This window comes from Leptodactylus fuscus, chromosome 9 (assembly GCF_031893055.1).
Source record: "Leptodactylus fuscus isolate aLepFus1 chromosome 9, aLepFus1.hap2, whole genome shotgun sequence".
Classification (NCBI taxonomy): Eukaryota; Metazoa; Chordata; class Amphibia; order Anura; family Leptodactylidae; genus Leptodactylus; species Leptodactylus fuscus.
This window is the reverse complement of record NC_134273.1, coordinates 89,661,238-89,680,921: the sequence shown is the minus strand read 5'-3', so window position 1 is coordinate 89,680,921 and position 19,684 is coordinate 89,661,238. Positions and strand designations below refer to the sequence as shown.

Sequence of the window (19,684 nt, the reverse complement as noted above, 5' to 3'; positions counted from 1 at the left end):
CTATCTATCTATCTATCTATCTCTATCTATCTATCTATCTCCTATCTATCTATCTATCTATCTATCTATCTATCTATCTCCTATCTATCTATCTATCTATCTATCTCCTATCTATCTATCTCCTATCTATCTATCTATCTATCTATCTATCTATCTATCTATCTATCTATCTATCTATCTATCTCCTATCTATCTATCTCCTATCTATCTATCTATCTCCTATCTATCTATCTATCTCTATCTATCTATCTATCTATCTATCTATCTATCTATCTATCTATCTATCTATCTATCTATCTATCTCCTATCTATCTATCTATCTCCTATCTATCTATCTATCTATCTCCTATCTATCTATCTATCTCCTATCTATCTATCTATCTATCTATCTATCTATCTATCTATCTATCTCCTATCTATCTATCTATCTATCTATCTATCTATCTATCTATCTATCTCCTATCTATCTATCTATCTATCTATCTATCTCCTATCTATCTATCTATCTATCTATCTCCTATCTATCTATCTATCTATCTCCTATCTATCTATCTATCTATCTATCTATCTATCTATCTCCTATCTATCTATCTATCTCCTATCTATCTATCTATCTATCTATCTCCTATCTATCTATCTCCTATCTATCTATCTATCTATCTATCTATCTATCTATCTATCTCCTATCTATCTATCTATCTATCTATCTCCTATCTATCTATCTATCTCCTATCTATCTATCTATCTCTATCTATCTATCTCTATCTATCTATCTCCTATCTATCTATCTATCTATCTATCTATCTATCTATCTATCTATCTATCTCCTATCTATCTATCTATCTATCTCTATCTATCTATCTATCTCCTATCTATCTATCTATCTATCTATCTATCTATCTATCTATCTATCTATCTCCTATCTATCTATCTATCTATCTATCTATCTATCTATCTATCTCCTATCTATCTATCTATCTCTATCTATCTATCTATCTCCTATCTATCTATCTATCTATCTATCTATCTATCTATCTATCTATCTATCTCCTATCTATCTATCTATCTCCTATCTATCTATCTATCTCCTATCTATCTATCTATCTCCTATCTATCTATCTATCTATCTCCTATCTATCTCCTATCTATCTATCTCCTATCTATCTATCTATCTCCTATCTATCTATCTATCTCCTATCTATCTATCTATCTATCTCCTATCTATCTATCTATCTCCTATCTATCTATCTATCTATCTATCTATCTATCTATCTATCTCCTATCTATCTATCTATCTATCTATCTCCTATCTATCTATCTATCTCCTATCTATCTATCTATCTATCTATCTATCTATCTATCTCCTATCTATCTATCTATCTATCTATCTATCTCCTATCTATCTATCTATCTATCTCCTATCTATCTATCTATCTATCTATCTATCTATCTATCTATCTCCTATCTATCTATCTATCTCCTATCTATCTATCTATCTATCTCCTATCTATCTATCTATCTATCTATCTCCTATCTATCTATCTATCTATCTATCTATCTATCTATCTCCTATCTATCTATCTATCTCCTATCTATCTATCTATCTCCTATCTATCTATCTATCTATCTCCTATCTATCTATCTATCTATCTCCTATCTATCTATCTATCTATCTATCTCCTATCTATCTATCTATCTATCTATCTATCTATCTATCTATCTCCTATCTATCTATCTATCTATCTATCTATCTATCTCCTATCTATCTATCTATCTATCTATCTATCTCCTATCTATCTATCTATCTCTATCTATCTATCTATCTCCTATCTATCTATCTATCTATCTATCTATCTATCTATCTATCTCCTATCTATCTATCTATCTATCTCCTATCTATCTATCTATCTCCTATCTATCTATCTATCTCCTATCTATCTATCTATCTCCTATCTATCTATCTATCTCCTATCTATCTATCTATCTATCTCTATCTATCTATCTATCTATCTATCTATCTATCTATCTCCTATCTATCTATCTATCTCCTATCTATCTATCTATCTCCTATCTATCTATCTATCTATCTCCTATCTATCTATCTATCTATCTCCTATCTATCTATCTATCTATCTATCTATCTATCTCCTATCTATCTATCTATCTATCTATCTATCTATCTATCTCCTATCTATCTATCTATCTATCTCTATCTATCTATCTATCTATCTATCTATCTCCTATCTATCTATCTATCTATCTCCTATCTATCTATCTATCTATCTATCTATCTATCTATCTCCTATCTATCTATCTATCTATCTATCTATCTATCTATCTATCTCCTATCTATCTATCTATCTATCTATCTATCTCCTATCTATCTATCTATCTATCTATCTATCTATCTATCTATCTATCTATCTCCTATCTATCTATCTATCTATCTCCTATCTATCTATCTATCTCCTATCTATCTATCTATCTATCTATCTATCTATCTATCTATCTATCTCCTATCTATCTATCTATCTATCTATCTATCTATCTATCTCCTATCTATCTATCTCCTATCTATCTATCTATCTCTATCTATCTATCTATCTATCTATCTATCTATCTATCTATCTATCTCCTATCTATCTATCTATCTATCTATCTCCTATCTATCTATCTATCTATCTCCTATCTATCTATCTATCTATCTCCTATCTATCTATCTATCTATCTATCTATCTATCTCCTATCTATCTATCTATCTATCTATCTCCTATCTATCTATCTATCTATCTCCTATCTATCTATCTATCTATCTATCTATCTATCTATCTATCTATCTATCTATCTATCTCCTATCTATCTATCTCCTATCTATCTATCTATCTATCTATCTCTATCTATCTATCTATCTCCTATCTATCTATCTATCTATATATCTATCTCCTATCTATCTATCTCCTATCTATCTATCTATCTATCTATCTATCTCCTATCTATCTATCTATCTATCTATCTATCTCCTATCTATCTATCTATCTATCTATCTATCTCCTATCTATCTATCTATCTATCTATCTCCTATCTATCTATCTATCTATCTATCTATCTATCTATCTATCTCCTATCTATCTATCTATCTATCTATCTATCTATCTATCTCCTATCTATCTATCTCCTATCTATCTATCTATCTATCTATCTATCTATCTATCTCCTATCTATCTATCTATCTATCTATCTATCTATCTCCTATCTATCTATCTATCTATCTATCTATCTATCTATCTATCTCCTATCTATCTATCTATCTATCTCCTATCTATCTATCTATCTATCTATCTATCTATCTATCTCCTATCTATCTATCTATCTATCCTATCTATCTATCTATCTATCTATCTATCTCCTATCTATCTATCTATCTATCTCCTATCTATCTATCTATCTATCTATCTATCTATCTCCTATCTATCTATCTATCTATCTCCTATCTATCTATCTATCTATCTATCTATCTCTTCTATCTATCTATCTATCTCCTATCTATCTATCTATCTCCTATCTATCTATCTATCTATCTATCTATCTCCTATCTATCTATCTCCTATCTATCTATCTATCCTATCTATCTATCTATCTATCTATCTATCTATCTATCTCCTATCTATCTATCTATCTATCTATCTATCTCTATCTATCATCTCCTATCTATCTATCTATCTATCTATCTATCTCCTATCTATCTATCTATCTATCTATCTATCTCCTATCTATCTATCTATCTATCTCCTATCTATCTATCTATCTATCTATCTATCTATCTCCTATCTATCTATCTATCTCCTATCTATCTATCTATCTATCTCTATCTATCTATCTATCTATCTATCTATCTATCTATCTCCTATCTATCTATCTCCTATCTATCTATCTATCTATCTATCTATCCTATCTATCTATCTCCTATCTATCTATCTATCTATCTATCTCCTATCTATCTATCTATCTATCTATCTATCTCCTATCTATCTATCTATCTATCTCCTATCTATCTATCTATCTATCTATCTATCTATCTATCTATCTATCTCTATCTATCTATCTCCTATCTATCTATCTATCTATCTATCTATCTATCTATCTCCTATCTATCTATCTATCTATCTCCTATCTATCTATCTATCTATCTATCTCCTATCTATCTATCTATCTATCTATCTCCTATCTATCTATCTATCTATCTATCTATCTATCTATCTATCTATCTATCTATCTCCTATCTATCTATCTCCTATCTATCTATCTATCTATCTATCTATCTATCTATCTATCTATCTATCTATCTATCTATCTATCTCCTATCTATCTATCTATCTATCTATCTATCTATCTATCTCCTATCTATCTATCTATCTCCTATCTATCTATCTATCTATCTATCTATCTATCTCCTATCTATCTATCTATCTCCTATCTATCTATCTATCTATCTATCTATCTCCTATCTATCTATCTATCTATCTATCTATCTACTATCTATCTCTATCTATCTATCTCCTATCTATCTATCTATCTATCTATCTATCTATCTATCTATCTCCTATCTATCTATCTATCTATCTATCTCCTATCTATCTATCTCCTATCTATCTATCTATCTATCTATCTATCTATCTATCTCCTATCTATCTATCTATCTATCTATCTATCTCCTATCTATCTATCTATCTCCTATCTATCTATCTATCTATCTATCTATCTCCTATCTATCTATCTATCTATCTATCTATCTATCTATCTATCTCCTATCTATCTATCTCCTATCTATCTATCTATCTATCTATCTATCTATCTCCTATCTATCTATCTATCTATCTATCTATCTCCTATCTATCTATCTCCTATCTATCTATCTATCTATCTATCTATCTATCTATCTATCTCCTATCTATCTATCTATCTATCTCCTATCTATCTATCTATCTATCTCCTATCTATCTATCTATCTCCTATCTATCTATCTCCTATCTATCTATCTCCTATCTATCTCTATCTATCTATCTATCTATCTATCTATCTCCTATCTATCTATCTATCCTATCTATCTATCTCTATCTATCTATCTATATATCTCCTATCTATCTATCTATCTATCTATCTCCTATCTATCTATCTCCTATCTATCTATCTCCTATCTATCTATCTATCTATCTATCTATCTATCTCCTATCTATCTATCTATCTCCTATCTATCTATCTCCTATCTATCTATCTATCTATCTATCTATCTATCTATCTATCTCCTATCTATCTATCTATCTCCTATCTATCTATCTATCTATCTATCTATCTATCTCCTATCTATCTATCTATCTCCTATCTATCTATCTATCTATCTATCTATCTATCTCCTATCTATCTATCTATCTCCTATCTATCTATCTATCTATCTATCTCCTATCTATCTATCTATCTATCTATCTATCTATCTATCTATCTCCTATCTATCTATCTCCTATCTATCTATCTATCTATCTATCTATCTATCTCCTATCTATCTATCTATCTATCTATCTATCTATCTCCTATCTATCTATCTCCTATCTATCTATCTATCTATCTATCTATCTATCTATCTATCTATCTATCTATCTATCTATCTATCTATCTATCTATCTCCTATCTATCTATCTATCTATCTCCTATCTATCTATCTATCTCCTATCTATCTATCTCCTATCTATCTATCTCCTATCTATCTATCTATCTATCTATCTATCTCCTATCTATCTATCTATATTATCTCCTATCTATCTATCTATCTATCTATCTATCTATCTCCTATCTATCTATCTCCTATCTATCTATCTATCTATCTATCTATCTATCTATCTATCTATCTCCTATCTATCTATCTATCTATCTATCTATCTATCTCCTATCTATCTATCCTATCTATCTATCTATCTATCTATCTATCTATCTATCTCCTATCTATCTATCTATCTATCTCCTATCTATCTATCTATCTATCTCCTATCTATCTATCTATCTCCTATCTATCTATCTCCTATCTATCTATCTCCTATCTATCTATCTATCTATCTATCTATCTCCTATCTATCTATCTATATATCTCCTATCTATCTATCTATCTATCTATCTCCTATCTATCTATCTCCTATCTATCTATCTCCTATCTATCTATCTATCTATCTATCTATCCATCTATCTCCTATCTATCTATCTATCTCCTATCTATCTATCTCCTATCTATCTATCTATCTATCTATCTATCTATCTCCTATCTATCTATCTATCTCCTATCTATCTATCTATCTATCTATCTATCTATCTATCTATCTCCTATCTATCTATCTATCTCCTATCTATCTATCTATCTATCTATCTATCTATCTCCTATCTATCTATCTATCTCCTATCTATCTATCTATCTATCTATCTATCTCCTATCTATCTATCTATCTATCTATCTATCTATCTATCTCCTATCTATCTATCTCCTATCTATCTATCTATCTATCTATCTATCTATCTCCTATCTATCTATCTATCTCCTATCTATCTATCTCCTATCTATCTATCTATCTATCTATCTATCTATCTATCTATCTCCTATCTATCTATCTATCTATCTCCTATCTATCTATCTATCTATCTCCTATCTATCTATCTATCTCCTATCTATCTATCTCCTATCTATCTATCTCCTATCTATCTATCTATCTATCTATCTATCTATCTATCTATCTATCTATCTCCTATCTATCTATCTATCTATCTATCTATCTATCTCCTATCTATCTATCTATCTATCTATCTATCTCCTATCTATCTATCTCCTATCTATCTATCTATCTATCTATCTATCTATCTATCTATCTCCTATCTATCTATCTATCTATCTATCTATCTCCTATCTATCTATCTATCTCCTATCTATCTATCTATCTCCTATCTATCTATCTATCTCCTATCTATCTATCTATCTATCTATCTATCTATCTATCTATCTATCTATCTATCTCCTATCTATCTATCTATCTCCTATCTATCTATCTATCTCCTATCTATCTATCTATCTCCTATCTATCTATCTATCTATCTCCTATCTATTTCCTATCTATCTATCTCCTATCTATCTATCTATCTATCTATCTCCTATCTATCTATCTCCTATCTATCTATCTCCTATCTATCTATCTATCTATCTATCTATCTATCTATCTATCTCCTATCTATCTATCTATCTCCTATCTATCTATCTATCTATCTATCTATCTATCTATCTATCTATCTCCTATCTATCTATCTATCTATCTCCTATCGATCTATCTATCTATCTCCTATCTATCTATCTATCTATCTATCTATCTATCTATCTCCTATCTATCTATCTATCTATCTATCTATCTATCTATCTATCTCCTATCTATCTATCTATCTATCTCCTATCTATCTATCTATCTCCTATCTATCTATCTATCTATCTATCTATCTATCTATCTATCTCCTATCTATCTATCTATCTATCTATCTCCTATCTATCTATCTATCTATCTATCTCCTATCTATCTATCTATCTATCTATCTATCTCCTATCTATCTATCTATCTATCTATCTATCTATCTATCTATCTCCTATCTATCTATCTATCTATCTATCTCCTATCTATCTATCTATCTCCTATCTATCTATCTATCTATCTATCTATCTATCTATCTATCTCCTATCTATCTATCTATCTATCTATCTCCTATCTATCTATCTATCTATCTATCTATCTATCTATCTATCTCCTATCTATCTATCTATCTATCTATCTATCTATCTATCTATCTCCTATCTATCTATCTATCTCCTATCTATCTATCTATCTATCTATCTATCTATCTCCTATCTATCTATCTATCTATCTATCTATCTATCTATCTCCTATCTATCTATCTATCTATCTATCTATCTATCTATCTATCTCCTATCTATCTATCTATCTATCTATCTATCTATCTCCTATCTATCTATCTCCTATCTATCTATCTATCTCCTATCTATCTATCTATCTATCTCCTATCTATCTATCTATCTATCTATCTATCTATCTCCTATCTATCTATCTGTCTATCTGTCTGTCTGTGTTAATCTCCTTCTTCTTGTGTTTACTACAGAGGATCAGACTTCTGTTACAGATGGTAAGTCCTGTATTATATACTGGGGAAGATTGATTCTGATTTCTATTATCTATTCTCTATCTATCTTCTGGTGTTGGTTGTTACTTGTTTTTTTAATGTAGATTGTAAGCCCCATATACACCCCACATGGAGCTCACAATGTACATTTTTCCCTATCAGTATGTCTTTTTTGGAATATGGGATGGAAATCCATGCAAACACAGGGAGAACATACAAACTCCTTACAGATGGTTTTTTGCTCTTGGCGGGATTTGAACACCAGGACCCCAGCGCTGCAGTGCTAACCACTGAGCCACCGTGTGGCCCCAGTGTTGGTTGTTTTTATCACATGGCTCATGAGTAAGAGTCTAATTTTTCTGTGGCCCTTATAGCAGCTATATGGGTCATGTGTATGGTATATAGTATGTTGAGAGAAGAATAAAGGGGCCAAGTTAAGTGTTAATCTCCTTCTTCTTGTGTTTACTACAGAGGAGCAGACTTCTGTTACAGATGGTAAGTCCTGTATTATATACTGTCCACTTATATACTGGGGAAGAAATGATTCATTCCTATTCATATATCTAGTCTGTACAAGAGATCCTTCTAGTGATAGGAATTGTCCTATATGTGATATACTGTCCTATATGTGATATAATATCCTATATGTGATATCAGTGGCGTAACTAGGAATGGCGGGGCCCCATGGCGAACTTTTGACATGGGCCCCCCCCCCCCATCCCAACTGACGCCGAAGACCTCGACCGACCCCCTCCTTTGCACTCTATTATGTCCCTTACTTGCCCCTGCACACAGTATTAACCCAATAGTGTCCCCTGTACACAGTATTAACCCCAATAGTGTCCCCTGCACACACAGTATTAACCCAATAGTGTCCCCTGTACACAGTATTAACCCCAATAGTGTCCCCTGCACACACAGTATTAACCCAATAGTGTCCCCTGTACACAGTATTAACCCCAATAGTGTCCCCTGTACACAGTATTAACCCCAATAGTGTCCCCTGCACACACAGTATTAACCCAATAGTGTCCCCTGTACACAGTATTAACCCCAATAGTGTCCCCTGCACACACAGTATTAACCCCAATAGTGTCCCCTGTACACAGTATTATGTTCCTCTGTGGACACCCATAAACAATTATTATACTCTGGGGTCTTTTCAGACCCCAGAGTATAATAATCGGAGACCCGGGAAATAAAAACATAAAAAAAAAAACACTGTTGCTTCTTACCTGTTCCCCGGCTCCTGTGCTGTGCTGTCCTCCTCTCGCGTCCTTCGTTAATGACGTCGGACGTCACATGACCCGGGAAGCATGCCGGGTTCATGTGACGTCAGAGACGTCAAACAGCAGTAGGACAGAGGCCTGGCAGGATCGCGGAGAGGTAAGTAACAGTTTTTTATGTTCCCTTACCTCTCCGGTCCGCCGATCATTATACTCGGGGGTCTGCAAAGACCCCCGAGTATAATGATAGCCCTTGTGGGGCCCGCGGTGTCACTTGCCGATCCCGGCCCAGCCAGGATCGGCAAGTGAATAGGGCCCGTAACTGCCTATTGAAAAAAAAACCGCAGCGGTAGCGGCTGTCACCGGGCCCCCTAATGGCCCGGGCCCTGTGGCAGCTGCTACTGCTGCTACCACGGTAGTTACGCCACTGTGTGATATACTGTCCTATATGTGATATACTGTCCTATATGTGATATAATGTCCTATATGTGATATACTGTCCTATATGTGATATAATGTCCTGTCTGTGATATAATGTCCTATATGTGATATACTGTCCTATATGTGATATGATGTCCTATATGTGATATGATACCGCAGCACTATCCTGCGGAGCTGTAATCCTGCCACCATATGGACATATAATAACTACAGTGCGGCCATGTAATAGTAATGGTCCCGGACATTTCTGGCTGTGGCCCCAGATCCGGAGCCCGCACTTATACAATATTTACGACCCCGCGTTGCGCAGACCCGGCTTTTTCTGTTGCAGATTTTGCTGTGGTTTTTTGAGCTGAAGCCAGAAGTGAATTGTGCAGAAGGAGAAGAATCAGAAGTTTCCAAGATCTTTCCTATTCCCTTAGGAATAGTCACAGATTCTTCTTCCTGATTTTAGTTTCTTCTGACATTTCACGCCGTGATCTTTTCCGTTTCTTTTATCTCACAGATTCCTTCAGTTTTCCTTCGTTTGATGGGACATGTAAGAGACATTTTCTATATGATAATCTTCCTGTAATGTTTGCGCTGATGTTATGTACAGTGTATTCTGATACCAGGCCATATGTCCGCCATATTGGCTCCAGTGGAGAGCTCTGTCTGCTCACACGGTCACAAGTCTACACACAGGTATACAGGAGTCTACACACAGGTATACAGGAGTCTACACACAGGTATACAGGAGTCTACACACAGGTATACAGGAGTCTACACACAGGTATACAGGAGTCTACACACAGGTATACAGGAGTCTACACACAGGTATACAGGAGTCTACACACGGGTATACAGGAGTCTACACACGGGTATACAGGAGTCTACACACAGGTATACAGGAGTCTACACACAGGTATACAGGAGTCTACACACAGGTATACAGGAGTCTACACACAGGTATACACGAGTCTACACACAGGTATACACAGACGTGTCCAGCACCCGGGCAGTGAGGAGTGTTCATTGTACTTTCAGGCTATGCCACTGGAGGGCGCCATCTGATAGACAATGGCTATGGGCTAGGGACCTCACCTTATTGTAGCTGAGAGGTTTGGGGTGATTGAGTGATTCCCACAGGACACCCAGCTCTACCACAGGTGTGAAATCCCCCCGATATTCTCCCCGACTCCCCAGTAATTCATTATTTTATAGTCTCAGGCCTAAGAATGTTCCTCTAAGTTCCTATCCAATGGGAATGATGCCTCAAGTCCTTGCTTCCAATCAGAATCGTCCTATCACATGAAGCCTGCAGACATTATACATACTGTACCGATGTATGGAGTGAACTGTGAGCAGAAATAGACAAGCAATGGACAACACGTGGAGATGACCGGATTACTGGGGAATCCTTTAACCCTTTCATGCCCTGTGCTCTGCAAACTACCCAATCAGAATATAGTAAAAGATTTATAAATCTCTCCCTTTTACTCCTTTTAGTTCCGAACATCTGGCAGCTTCTCTCTGACTACTTTGCTGAAGGTAAGTTGTCAGGTCTCCGATGTTACTGCACAAAGCCAAACTTGCTTCATTGCAGGGAACATTATTAAAGGCTAAAAATCCTGAGCACCTGAAGCTAGGTCATCGGTATTAGATGGAGGAGTCTGATCCCGGCACCCCCGCCGATCAGCGTATACACAGAGAATACAGCAGACAGCTTAGGACCGGTCTTATTACTTTTAGCCAAGAACACCCCTATAATTACCCTCCATATTGGATTCAGTGCTGATAATCCTTCTGTCTTCCAGATTCAGAGGAAGTAGAAGCTCCAGAACCTGAAGGTGCGTAAGTAAGGAGTCGCCTGTGACTGTAACCGGGTAGAATTATTTAGATGTCACATATTCACATCCTCACTATAGTAACACAGTCTTATGAGGGGTCCGTCTTATTTATGGACATGTCCCATGGCCGGGGTCACACGGGGACGACCTTCAGCAGATTATCTACTGCGGACTTGTGACAGTCTATTAATGCAGAGCCTTCACTATTTGCAGCCTTGGTTTACAAGGGTTGAAAGAATTGGGAGACCCGCGGTGACCTGAAGGCCCCAATGAGACTGCTCTGTGTGACCCCCTCTGATCAGCAGGCTATCCCGTGGGTGGAGAGGGCCAGCCCCTTTATGATCCATTCTGCTTGGTCTTAGGAGACAACTTGGCATTCAGAGGGGTCACTTCCCAGTCCAGCACTTACGATAAATTCGGAGCATCCGAAAATGCCATAGACGGCTCCCGCAGCGCCATCTACATGACCGGTCACTGCTCGCACACGGACATGGATGTCGAGCCCTGGTGGAGGGTGGACCTCACAAACGTCTACAACGTCACCAAAGTCAAGATTAGAAATCGAGGCGACTGCTGTCCAGAGAGGATCAACGGGGCAGAAATTAGAATCGGAAATTCTCCAGAAGAAGGCGGAAAGCAAAATCCAAGGTAAAAGGCAATGACCTAGAAGAAGGTAAAATCAATAGGAGGGGCCAAATATTCGGATAATGTCAGCTCCGCCTTTCTCGCAGATGTGCTAAAATCGAATCACTGGGTCTTGGAAAAGAAATGGAATTTGTCTGCGGGATGGTGGGTCAGTATATCACCGTCACCATCCCGGGGAAAGCTGGATATCTGACATTGTGCGAGGTGATGGCCTACGGCAAGAACGTTACAAAAGACTACACAAGTAAGAGAATAACTGGAGGCAACACAGGGACTGGAATCCGACCACAGACTGATTATATACACCCACCACTAGAGGGAGCTCAGGAGCTGACCGCAGACTGATTATATACAGTCACCACTAGATGGAGCTCAGGAGCTGACTGCAGACTGATTATATACAGTCACCACTAGAGGGAGCTCAGGAGCTGACCGCAGACTGATTATATACAGTCACCACTAGAGGGAGCTCAGGAGCCTGATTATATACAGTCACCACTAGAGGGAGCTCAGGAGCTGACTGCAGACTGATTATATACAGTCACCACTAGAGGGAGCTCAGGAGCTGACCGCAGGCTGCTTATATACAGTCACCACTAGAGGGAGCTCAGGAGCCTGATTATATACAGTCACCACTAGAGGGAGCTCAGGAGCCTGATTATATACAGTCACCACTAGAGGGAGCTCAGGAGCTGACCACAGACTGATTATATACAGTCACCACTAGAGGGAGCTCAGGAGCTGACCGCAGACTGATTATATATAGTCAACACTAGAGGGAGCTCAGGAGCTGACTGCAGACTGATTATATACAGTCACCACTAGAGGGAGCTCAGGAGCTGACCGCAGACTGATTATATATAGTCAACACTAGAGGGAGCTCAGGAACTGACCGCAGACTGATTATATACAGTCACCACTAGAGGGAGCTCAGGAGCTGACTGCAGACTGATTATATACAGTCACCACTAGAGGGAGCTCAGGAGCTGACCGCAGACTGATTATATATAGTCAACACTAGAGGGAGCTCAGGAACTGACCGCAGACTGATTATATACAGTCACCACTAGAGGGAGCTCAGGAGCTGACCACAGACTGATTATATACAGCCACCACTAGAGGGAGCTCAGGAGCTGACTGCAGACTGATTATATACAGTCACCACTAGAGGGAGCTCAGGAGCTGACCGCAGACTGATTATATATAGTCAACACTAGAGGGAGCTCAGGAGCTGACCGCAGACTGATTATATACAGTCACCACTAGAGGGAGCTCAGGAGCTGACTGCAGACTGATTATATACAGTCACCACTAGAGGGAGCTCAGGAACTGACCGCAGACTGATTATATACAGTCACCACTAGAGGGAGCTCAGGAGCTGACCACAGACTGATTATATACAGTCACCACTAGAGGGAGCTCAGGAGCTGACCGCAGAAAATGTTTATTAAAAACTTAATCTGCAAAGGATTTTCAGCCTATTTAGTTGGATAAAGGTGGTGGTGGCCCTTTAATGACATGAACACTCTTGTATGGCAGCGGTCACTCCGGGTTCTGTCGCTTATCTACATATATTACATCCTGAGATTCTGCAGATTATTATTTTTTCTTTCCCTATTAAAGAACACAATCATCAAACATACAGAATAACGGGAGGAATCGTCTGAAGTAAACTAATATTCTGATTCCTTTCAGCTTCTCCATCTAAGGAGGACTCCTTCGAGAGTGAAGAACGTATGGGTACGTCTGGTCACTTTGTATCACTGACAATTCCCAATGATGGAGACCTCGTGAGTTGTGACACTTGGTCGCTCCATGTTCTGACCTTGTTTCCATTTCCACAGTTGCAACTGAGCTGAGAAACCTCCTGAAACACTCGAATGCTGGTGAGAGTCTCCACCACCGATAATCCATCCCGTCTTCCAGACCTTCCCCTTCTCCAGGTAATACAGTTTCTATGTTCCTTAGCATCCAATGTGGCGCTGACTGCAAAGGCAACTCAGTCCAGCACGGATGAAGGAGAAGCGAGTAATGCTATTGATGGCGACCTGAAGAAATGCACCAGGACGACCGTGGAGAAGAATCCTTGGTTGACCGTAGATCTGGGGTCGGTTCACAAAGTCTTCTCCATCGCGGTGACGAACCAGAATGTCTCCAGTGATCAAGATCTTCATGGAGCTGAGATTCACGTGGGATCTTCTGCTACTGGTTGGAAGAAGAACCCCATGTAGGCCTCACATCCTTCTTCTACAGTCTAAATGTTTGTCCTGTCTCTTGTTCTCCAGTCTGTATATAAGGCGGATCGGCACCATGTTTATATTAATCTCTACTTTGTCCCCAATCGTAACCAAAAACTAACGAATCCCCGTGACATGCTGAGTTGCCTCGCCCTTCGGGTGGGAGAGCTCTGCTTCTGCCGAGTCTTATGGCATGGTGCCTGGTCTCTGCATGGTGCCTGGTCTCTGCATGGTGCCTGGTCTCTGCATGTACCTGGTCTCTGCATGTGCCTGGTCTCTGCATGTGCCTGGTCTCTGCATGGTGCCTGGTCTCTGCATGGTGCCTGGTCTCTGCGTGGTGCCTGGTCTCTGCATGGTGCCTGGTCTCTGCATGTACCTGGTCTCTGCATGTGCCTGGTCTCTGCATGGTGCCTGGTCTCTGCATGGTGCCTGGTCTCTGCATGTGCCTGGTCTCTGCGTGGTGCCTGGTCTCTGCGTGGTGCCTGGTCTCTGCATGTGCCTGGTCTCTGCGTGGTGCCTGGTCTCTGCATGTGCCTGGTCTCTGCATGGTGCCTGGTCTCTGCATGGTGCCTGGTCTCTGCATGTGCCTGGTCTCTGCATGTGCCTGGTCTCTGCATGGTGCCTGGTCTCTGCATGGTGCCTGGTCTCTGCATGGTGCCTGGTCTCTGCATGGTGCCTGGTCTCTGCATGGTGCCTGGTCTCTGCATGTGCCTGGTCTCTGCATGTGCCTGGTCTCTGCATGTACCTGGTCTCTGCATGTACCTGGTCTCTGCATGTACCTGGTCTCTGCATGTACCTGGTCTCTGCATGTACCTGGTCTCTGCGTGGTGCCTGGTCTCTGCGTGGTGCCTGGTCTCTGCGTGGTGCCTGGTCTCTGCGTGGTGCCTGGTCTCTGCGTGGTGCCTGGTCTCTGCATGGTGCCTGGTCTCTGCATGTGCCTGGTCTCTGCGTGGTGCCTGGTCTCTGCGTGGTGCCTGGTCTCTGCGTGGTGCCTGGTCTCTGCGTGGTGCCTGGTCTCTGCGTGGTGCCTGGTCTCTGCCTGGTGCCTGGTCTCTGCATGGTGCCTGGTCTCTGCATGGTGCCTGGTCTCTGCATGTGCCTGGTCTCTGCATGTGAATCCTCTGACACGAGCTCAGAAATACTGATGTTATTACTCCCCATGATCTCCATGTCATATTTCACAGATGTGGCACATTGTCCTCTATTGGGCCCAAAGAGACCTTCTCATTCAACTGCGATGGGTTAGAGGGCCAGTTTGTGACCATTGTTATCCCAGACAAGGAAACTTCCCTCGGCTTGTGTGAAGTCCAAGTGTTTGCCCTCTCGGTGGACACTCCAAGTAGGTTACTAAGTAGCACATATACCTCAGCTGTCCTAGGTCAGACCTGGTGGACCTCACACTATTACATTGTGAACATCGCATTTCTATCGCAGGTGGAGACTGGAATGGAGATCTTGACGTTCAGAGGAACCATCATGGAGGTAACGTTGTTCATTCTGTAGTTGTAGTCCCATGAACAGATTGTAGACGTGTGTCCATGCCAATGCCTGACCCTGAGTGTAGCGTCACATCTAAGCCGTCCTCTTCTACAAGGTGGCAAAATTATATTCGACCATTACAACTTTATCTGGATTGTTCAGTGTCCGGTATGTCCGCCATTGCACTAGGATGCTCTGAAGGCCCCAGGACATGTCCCTGCATTACTAGAAGATGAGTCTCCAGGTATAGGCAGCGCTAGAGCAGCGCCGATCGCTCCGCAGGGTGCGCAGGTCATTGGAGCCAATCTTTTTGGTTTGGGAATGTTGAGATGATCATTTTATTGTGAGAGGCTCTAAGATCTAACAAGATGCACTTAAAGGAGTCTTCCAGTGATTAGCAGTCATCTCCTATCCAGTGGCATCTGCTAGATTAGTGGGGTCTCCAAGTATTGTGAGATTGTGAGTCCTGGGTCTCACTAAATGGGACCTTTCACCACCTTCACCAAATGGTTGCACCCTACAGTAGGTTCTGCTCCAATTCTTGGTGATCAGTTGGAAATTTTTCTCTAGCCCTCACCATTGCCGAGCTGTTATAGTTCTTAATATGCTAATTAGACTCTCTACTGTCAAGTGGGCGGTCCTGGCCTGGAGAAGATAATCTGAGGCCTCCCAGCTGACAGTACAGATTGTAATTGATAAGAAATGGTAGTGGCTAGAGAAAAAAATCCAAGTGACCCAGAATCAGCGGAACGGAGCCTTGTACGCAGCTTGTCTTTGCCCGTCACATAGACAAAGAAATAATGATCTGTTTCCACTCAATTTCAAGCCAAGAACGTGGCTCCTCAAGGCATTGCCACCCAGTCGTCCTACTATGGAAGCCGATCTGAGGTCAGAACCGCCATAGATGGCTCCTTGTCCGCCAATTACTTGGCGGGTGAGTGCACACACACCCGAAACCAGATGAGCCCCTGGTGGAGCCTGGACCTGAAGAGCAGCCATCGTGTAGCCTCTGTGGCCATCACCAATCGGCAGGACTGCTGCAGAGAAAGGATCAATGGTGCGGAGATTCGTATAGGGGACTCGGCGGAGGACGGTGGAATTCGCAACCCCAGGTAAGAGGTTTAGGGTTATTGATCAATGGCAGAGCGGAGAGATCCCGGGGTGGACGTTAATCCCAAGCCCAGCGGAGAGGAGGCCGTAAGTCAATGCCAACTATGGAAACAGGCAAGTGCACTGAATCCGCTGTAATGGAGGCCGATCATGTGTGTTCTTCTCCTAATTCATTGGCAGTCCGGTCTGATGAAGGCCCTTAGTGGGCCGAAACGTTCACAACATGTACGATTACGTAACACTGAAGTGTGAGACTAAAGCATTGGCCTAAAGCTCCGATATCGAGGGCCTGAATTGATTATTGCCTCATTACCATTTCCATCTTCTGGAGTGCCGTGATTAACCTCCAGTGTGAATAGAGCCTTACGTCTCGTGTTCTTCCAGTCTTTTCTTGCGCCCAGTCGCTGCGGACACTTGAGGACAATGTCATTTCTTCCAGGTGTGGAGTTGTATTCCGAATGAATTATGGGGAGACGTTGTCTTTCAACTGCAGAGGGATGATGGGGAGATACGTGACCGTCGTGATCCCCGACCAAAAACAGTACCTGTCAGTGTGTGAGGTGCAAGTGTTTGCTGTCCCCATCAGAGTGTCTGTAACTCCAGAAGGTGAGTGGAGTGGACTATGGAGGGACTCGATTGCAGAAACCTAGCTGGGGGGTGAAAGTTGTCAGGGGTGGCCGGTGGTGCTGGTTGTCAGGGGGAGAGATGACTTCAGCAGCACAGAGGATTTCAGGTTCACTTATCTTCCTTCCCCTTATTCTTACAGTTCATACTCAAGTAGATGAAAGTCTCCCTGCGGTGACAAGTAAGTGACACAAGTCTCAGACTGAGCTCCTTAGTTCTGCGCACTTCTGCTGAGCGTCTCACAGCCATTCCTTTCTTTTCTTAGATCTTGAAGGGCGATCCTTCCTTTTCCCGGAGCAGAGCGTTACAGATTACGTTCTCCTGACCCCGGCTCAGCCCATGAGGTTGACCTCCTTTACGCTCTGCATGAAGCTGTCCTTGAACGTCTCGGAGAACAGAGAGACCATCTTGTTTTCCTATCGTACCTTATATTACGATGAGCTGAATCTCTGGCTGGAGTCCGATGGAAACGTTGGATTCTACATGAGCGGCGAAGGGTTAATGTTCCCGAAACTCGACTATAGCAAGGAATGGAACCATCTCTGTCTTACTTGGGAGTCGAAGAATGGCCGCTGTGAACTGTGGGTCAACGGCAAAAGACACGGAAACAAGATTTACCGCAAGAGGCACACGGTGCGGGCCGGCGGCATGGTCATTCTGGGGCAAGATCAGGACGGCCTTGGCGATGGATTCGAGAAATCCCAGAGCTACGTTGGGAAGATTAAAGATCTGAACATGTGGAACAAAGTCCTGTCGCTCAGGTCCCTCCGATCTATGTTTAAAGGCAAAGTAACACGAAAGGGCGAGATTTTTGATTGGAGTAACTTGTCCTACTCCTTAAAGGGAAAGGTAGAAGTGGTTTAGAGGTCAGTGATTATAATACCGCCTGTAATACCCCGAGACCATCGTATTCCGGTCACAGATGTATAAGCCAGACAATAAAGTCATCACATGACACACCAGAGTCTAATTCATGTCCTAATAATCTGTAAGAACCGAGAGCCAGCCTGGAAGAGTCGCTTAGGCCTTGTTCACATGAGCCATCAGAGAAGTGGATGTATGTCTACCGTCTTATAGGAGTCTGTGCGTTACTGTGTGTTACAACAATGGAGGAGGAAATCAGTGTGAAGAAGTCGAGGGTTTCATTTTTTGTCCAAGTGTGACCTTCTGGACTCCCAGGAGGGCTCACAAACCTCACTAACTGTTATGTTATACACAATGTCACATCAGCACTATATTAACTACTCTCTCCTGACTCATACTGCCTGTCTATACTATCTCTGTGTGCTGTGTGCAGAGTCTCCTGTGTATCTTATGAGATACAGCATCAAACTACTCTCTTGAATCACATTTCCTGACGATACTATGTGTTTGCTGTGTGCAGAGTCTCCGGTGTATCTTATAAGATTCAGGGTCACACTACTCTCTTCTAATTAACGCTGCCTATATATACCATCTGTGTTTGCTGTGTGCAGAATCTCCCATGTGTCTGATCAACATCACACCGCTCTCCTGACCCACATTTCCTGTCTATGTGTTCTATGTGCAGAGTCTCCTGTATATCATATGAGATGCATAGTCACAGTATTCTCTTCTGACTCACATTGTCCATCTATACTATCTGTGTATTCTGTGTCTAGAATCTCCTGTGTATCTTATGAGATACAGCATCACACTATACACAATAAACTCTTCTGACTCACACTGTCTATACTATCTGTGTGTTCTGTGTGCAGATCCTCCTGTGTATCGTATGACATACATTACCACACTACTCTCTTCTGACTCACACTATCTGTCTATACTATCTGTGTGTTCTGTGTGCAGATCCTCCTGTGTATCGTATGACATACATTACCACACTACTCTCTTCTGACTCACA

The 19,684-nt window shown here is 40.3% G+C and overlaps 1 protein-coding gene across 1 annotated transcript; it reads left to right on the top strand.

The window, feature by feature from the left end:
• The first annotated feature begins 12,532 nt into the window (after nt 1-12,532).
• Nucleotides 12,533-18,669, top strand: LOC142218711 (pentraxin fusion protein-like). The gene is made up of 9 exons (XM_075287599.1): nt 12,533-12,596; nt 14,048-14,092; nt 14,197-14,238; nt 14,321-14,579; nt 15,774-15,928; nt 16,024-16,071; nt 16,895-17,180; nt 17,618-17,788; nt 18,048-18,669. The coding sequence occupies exons 1-9, from the start codon at nt 12,560-12,562 to the stop codon at nt 18,664-18,666; spliced, it is 1,662 nt and encodes a 553-aa protein (XP_075143700.1). The 5' UTR covers nt 12,533-12,559; the 3' UTR covers nt 18,667-18,669.
• Nucleotides 18,670-19,684: the final 1,015 nt, after the last annotated feature.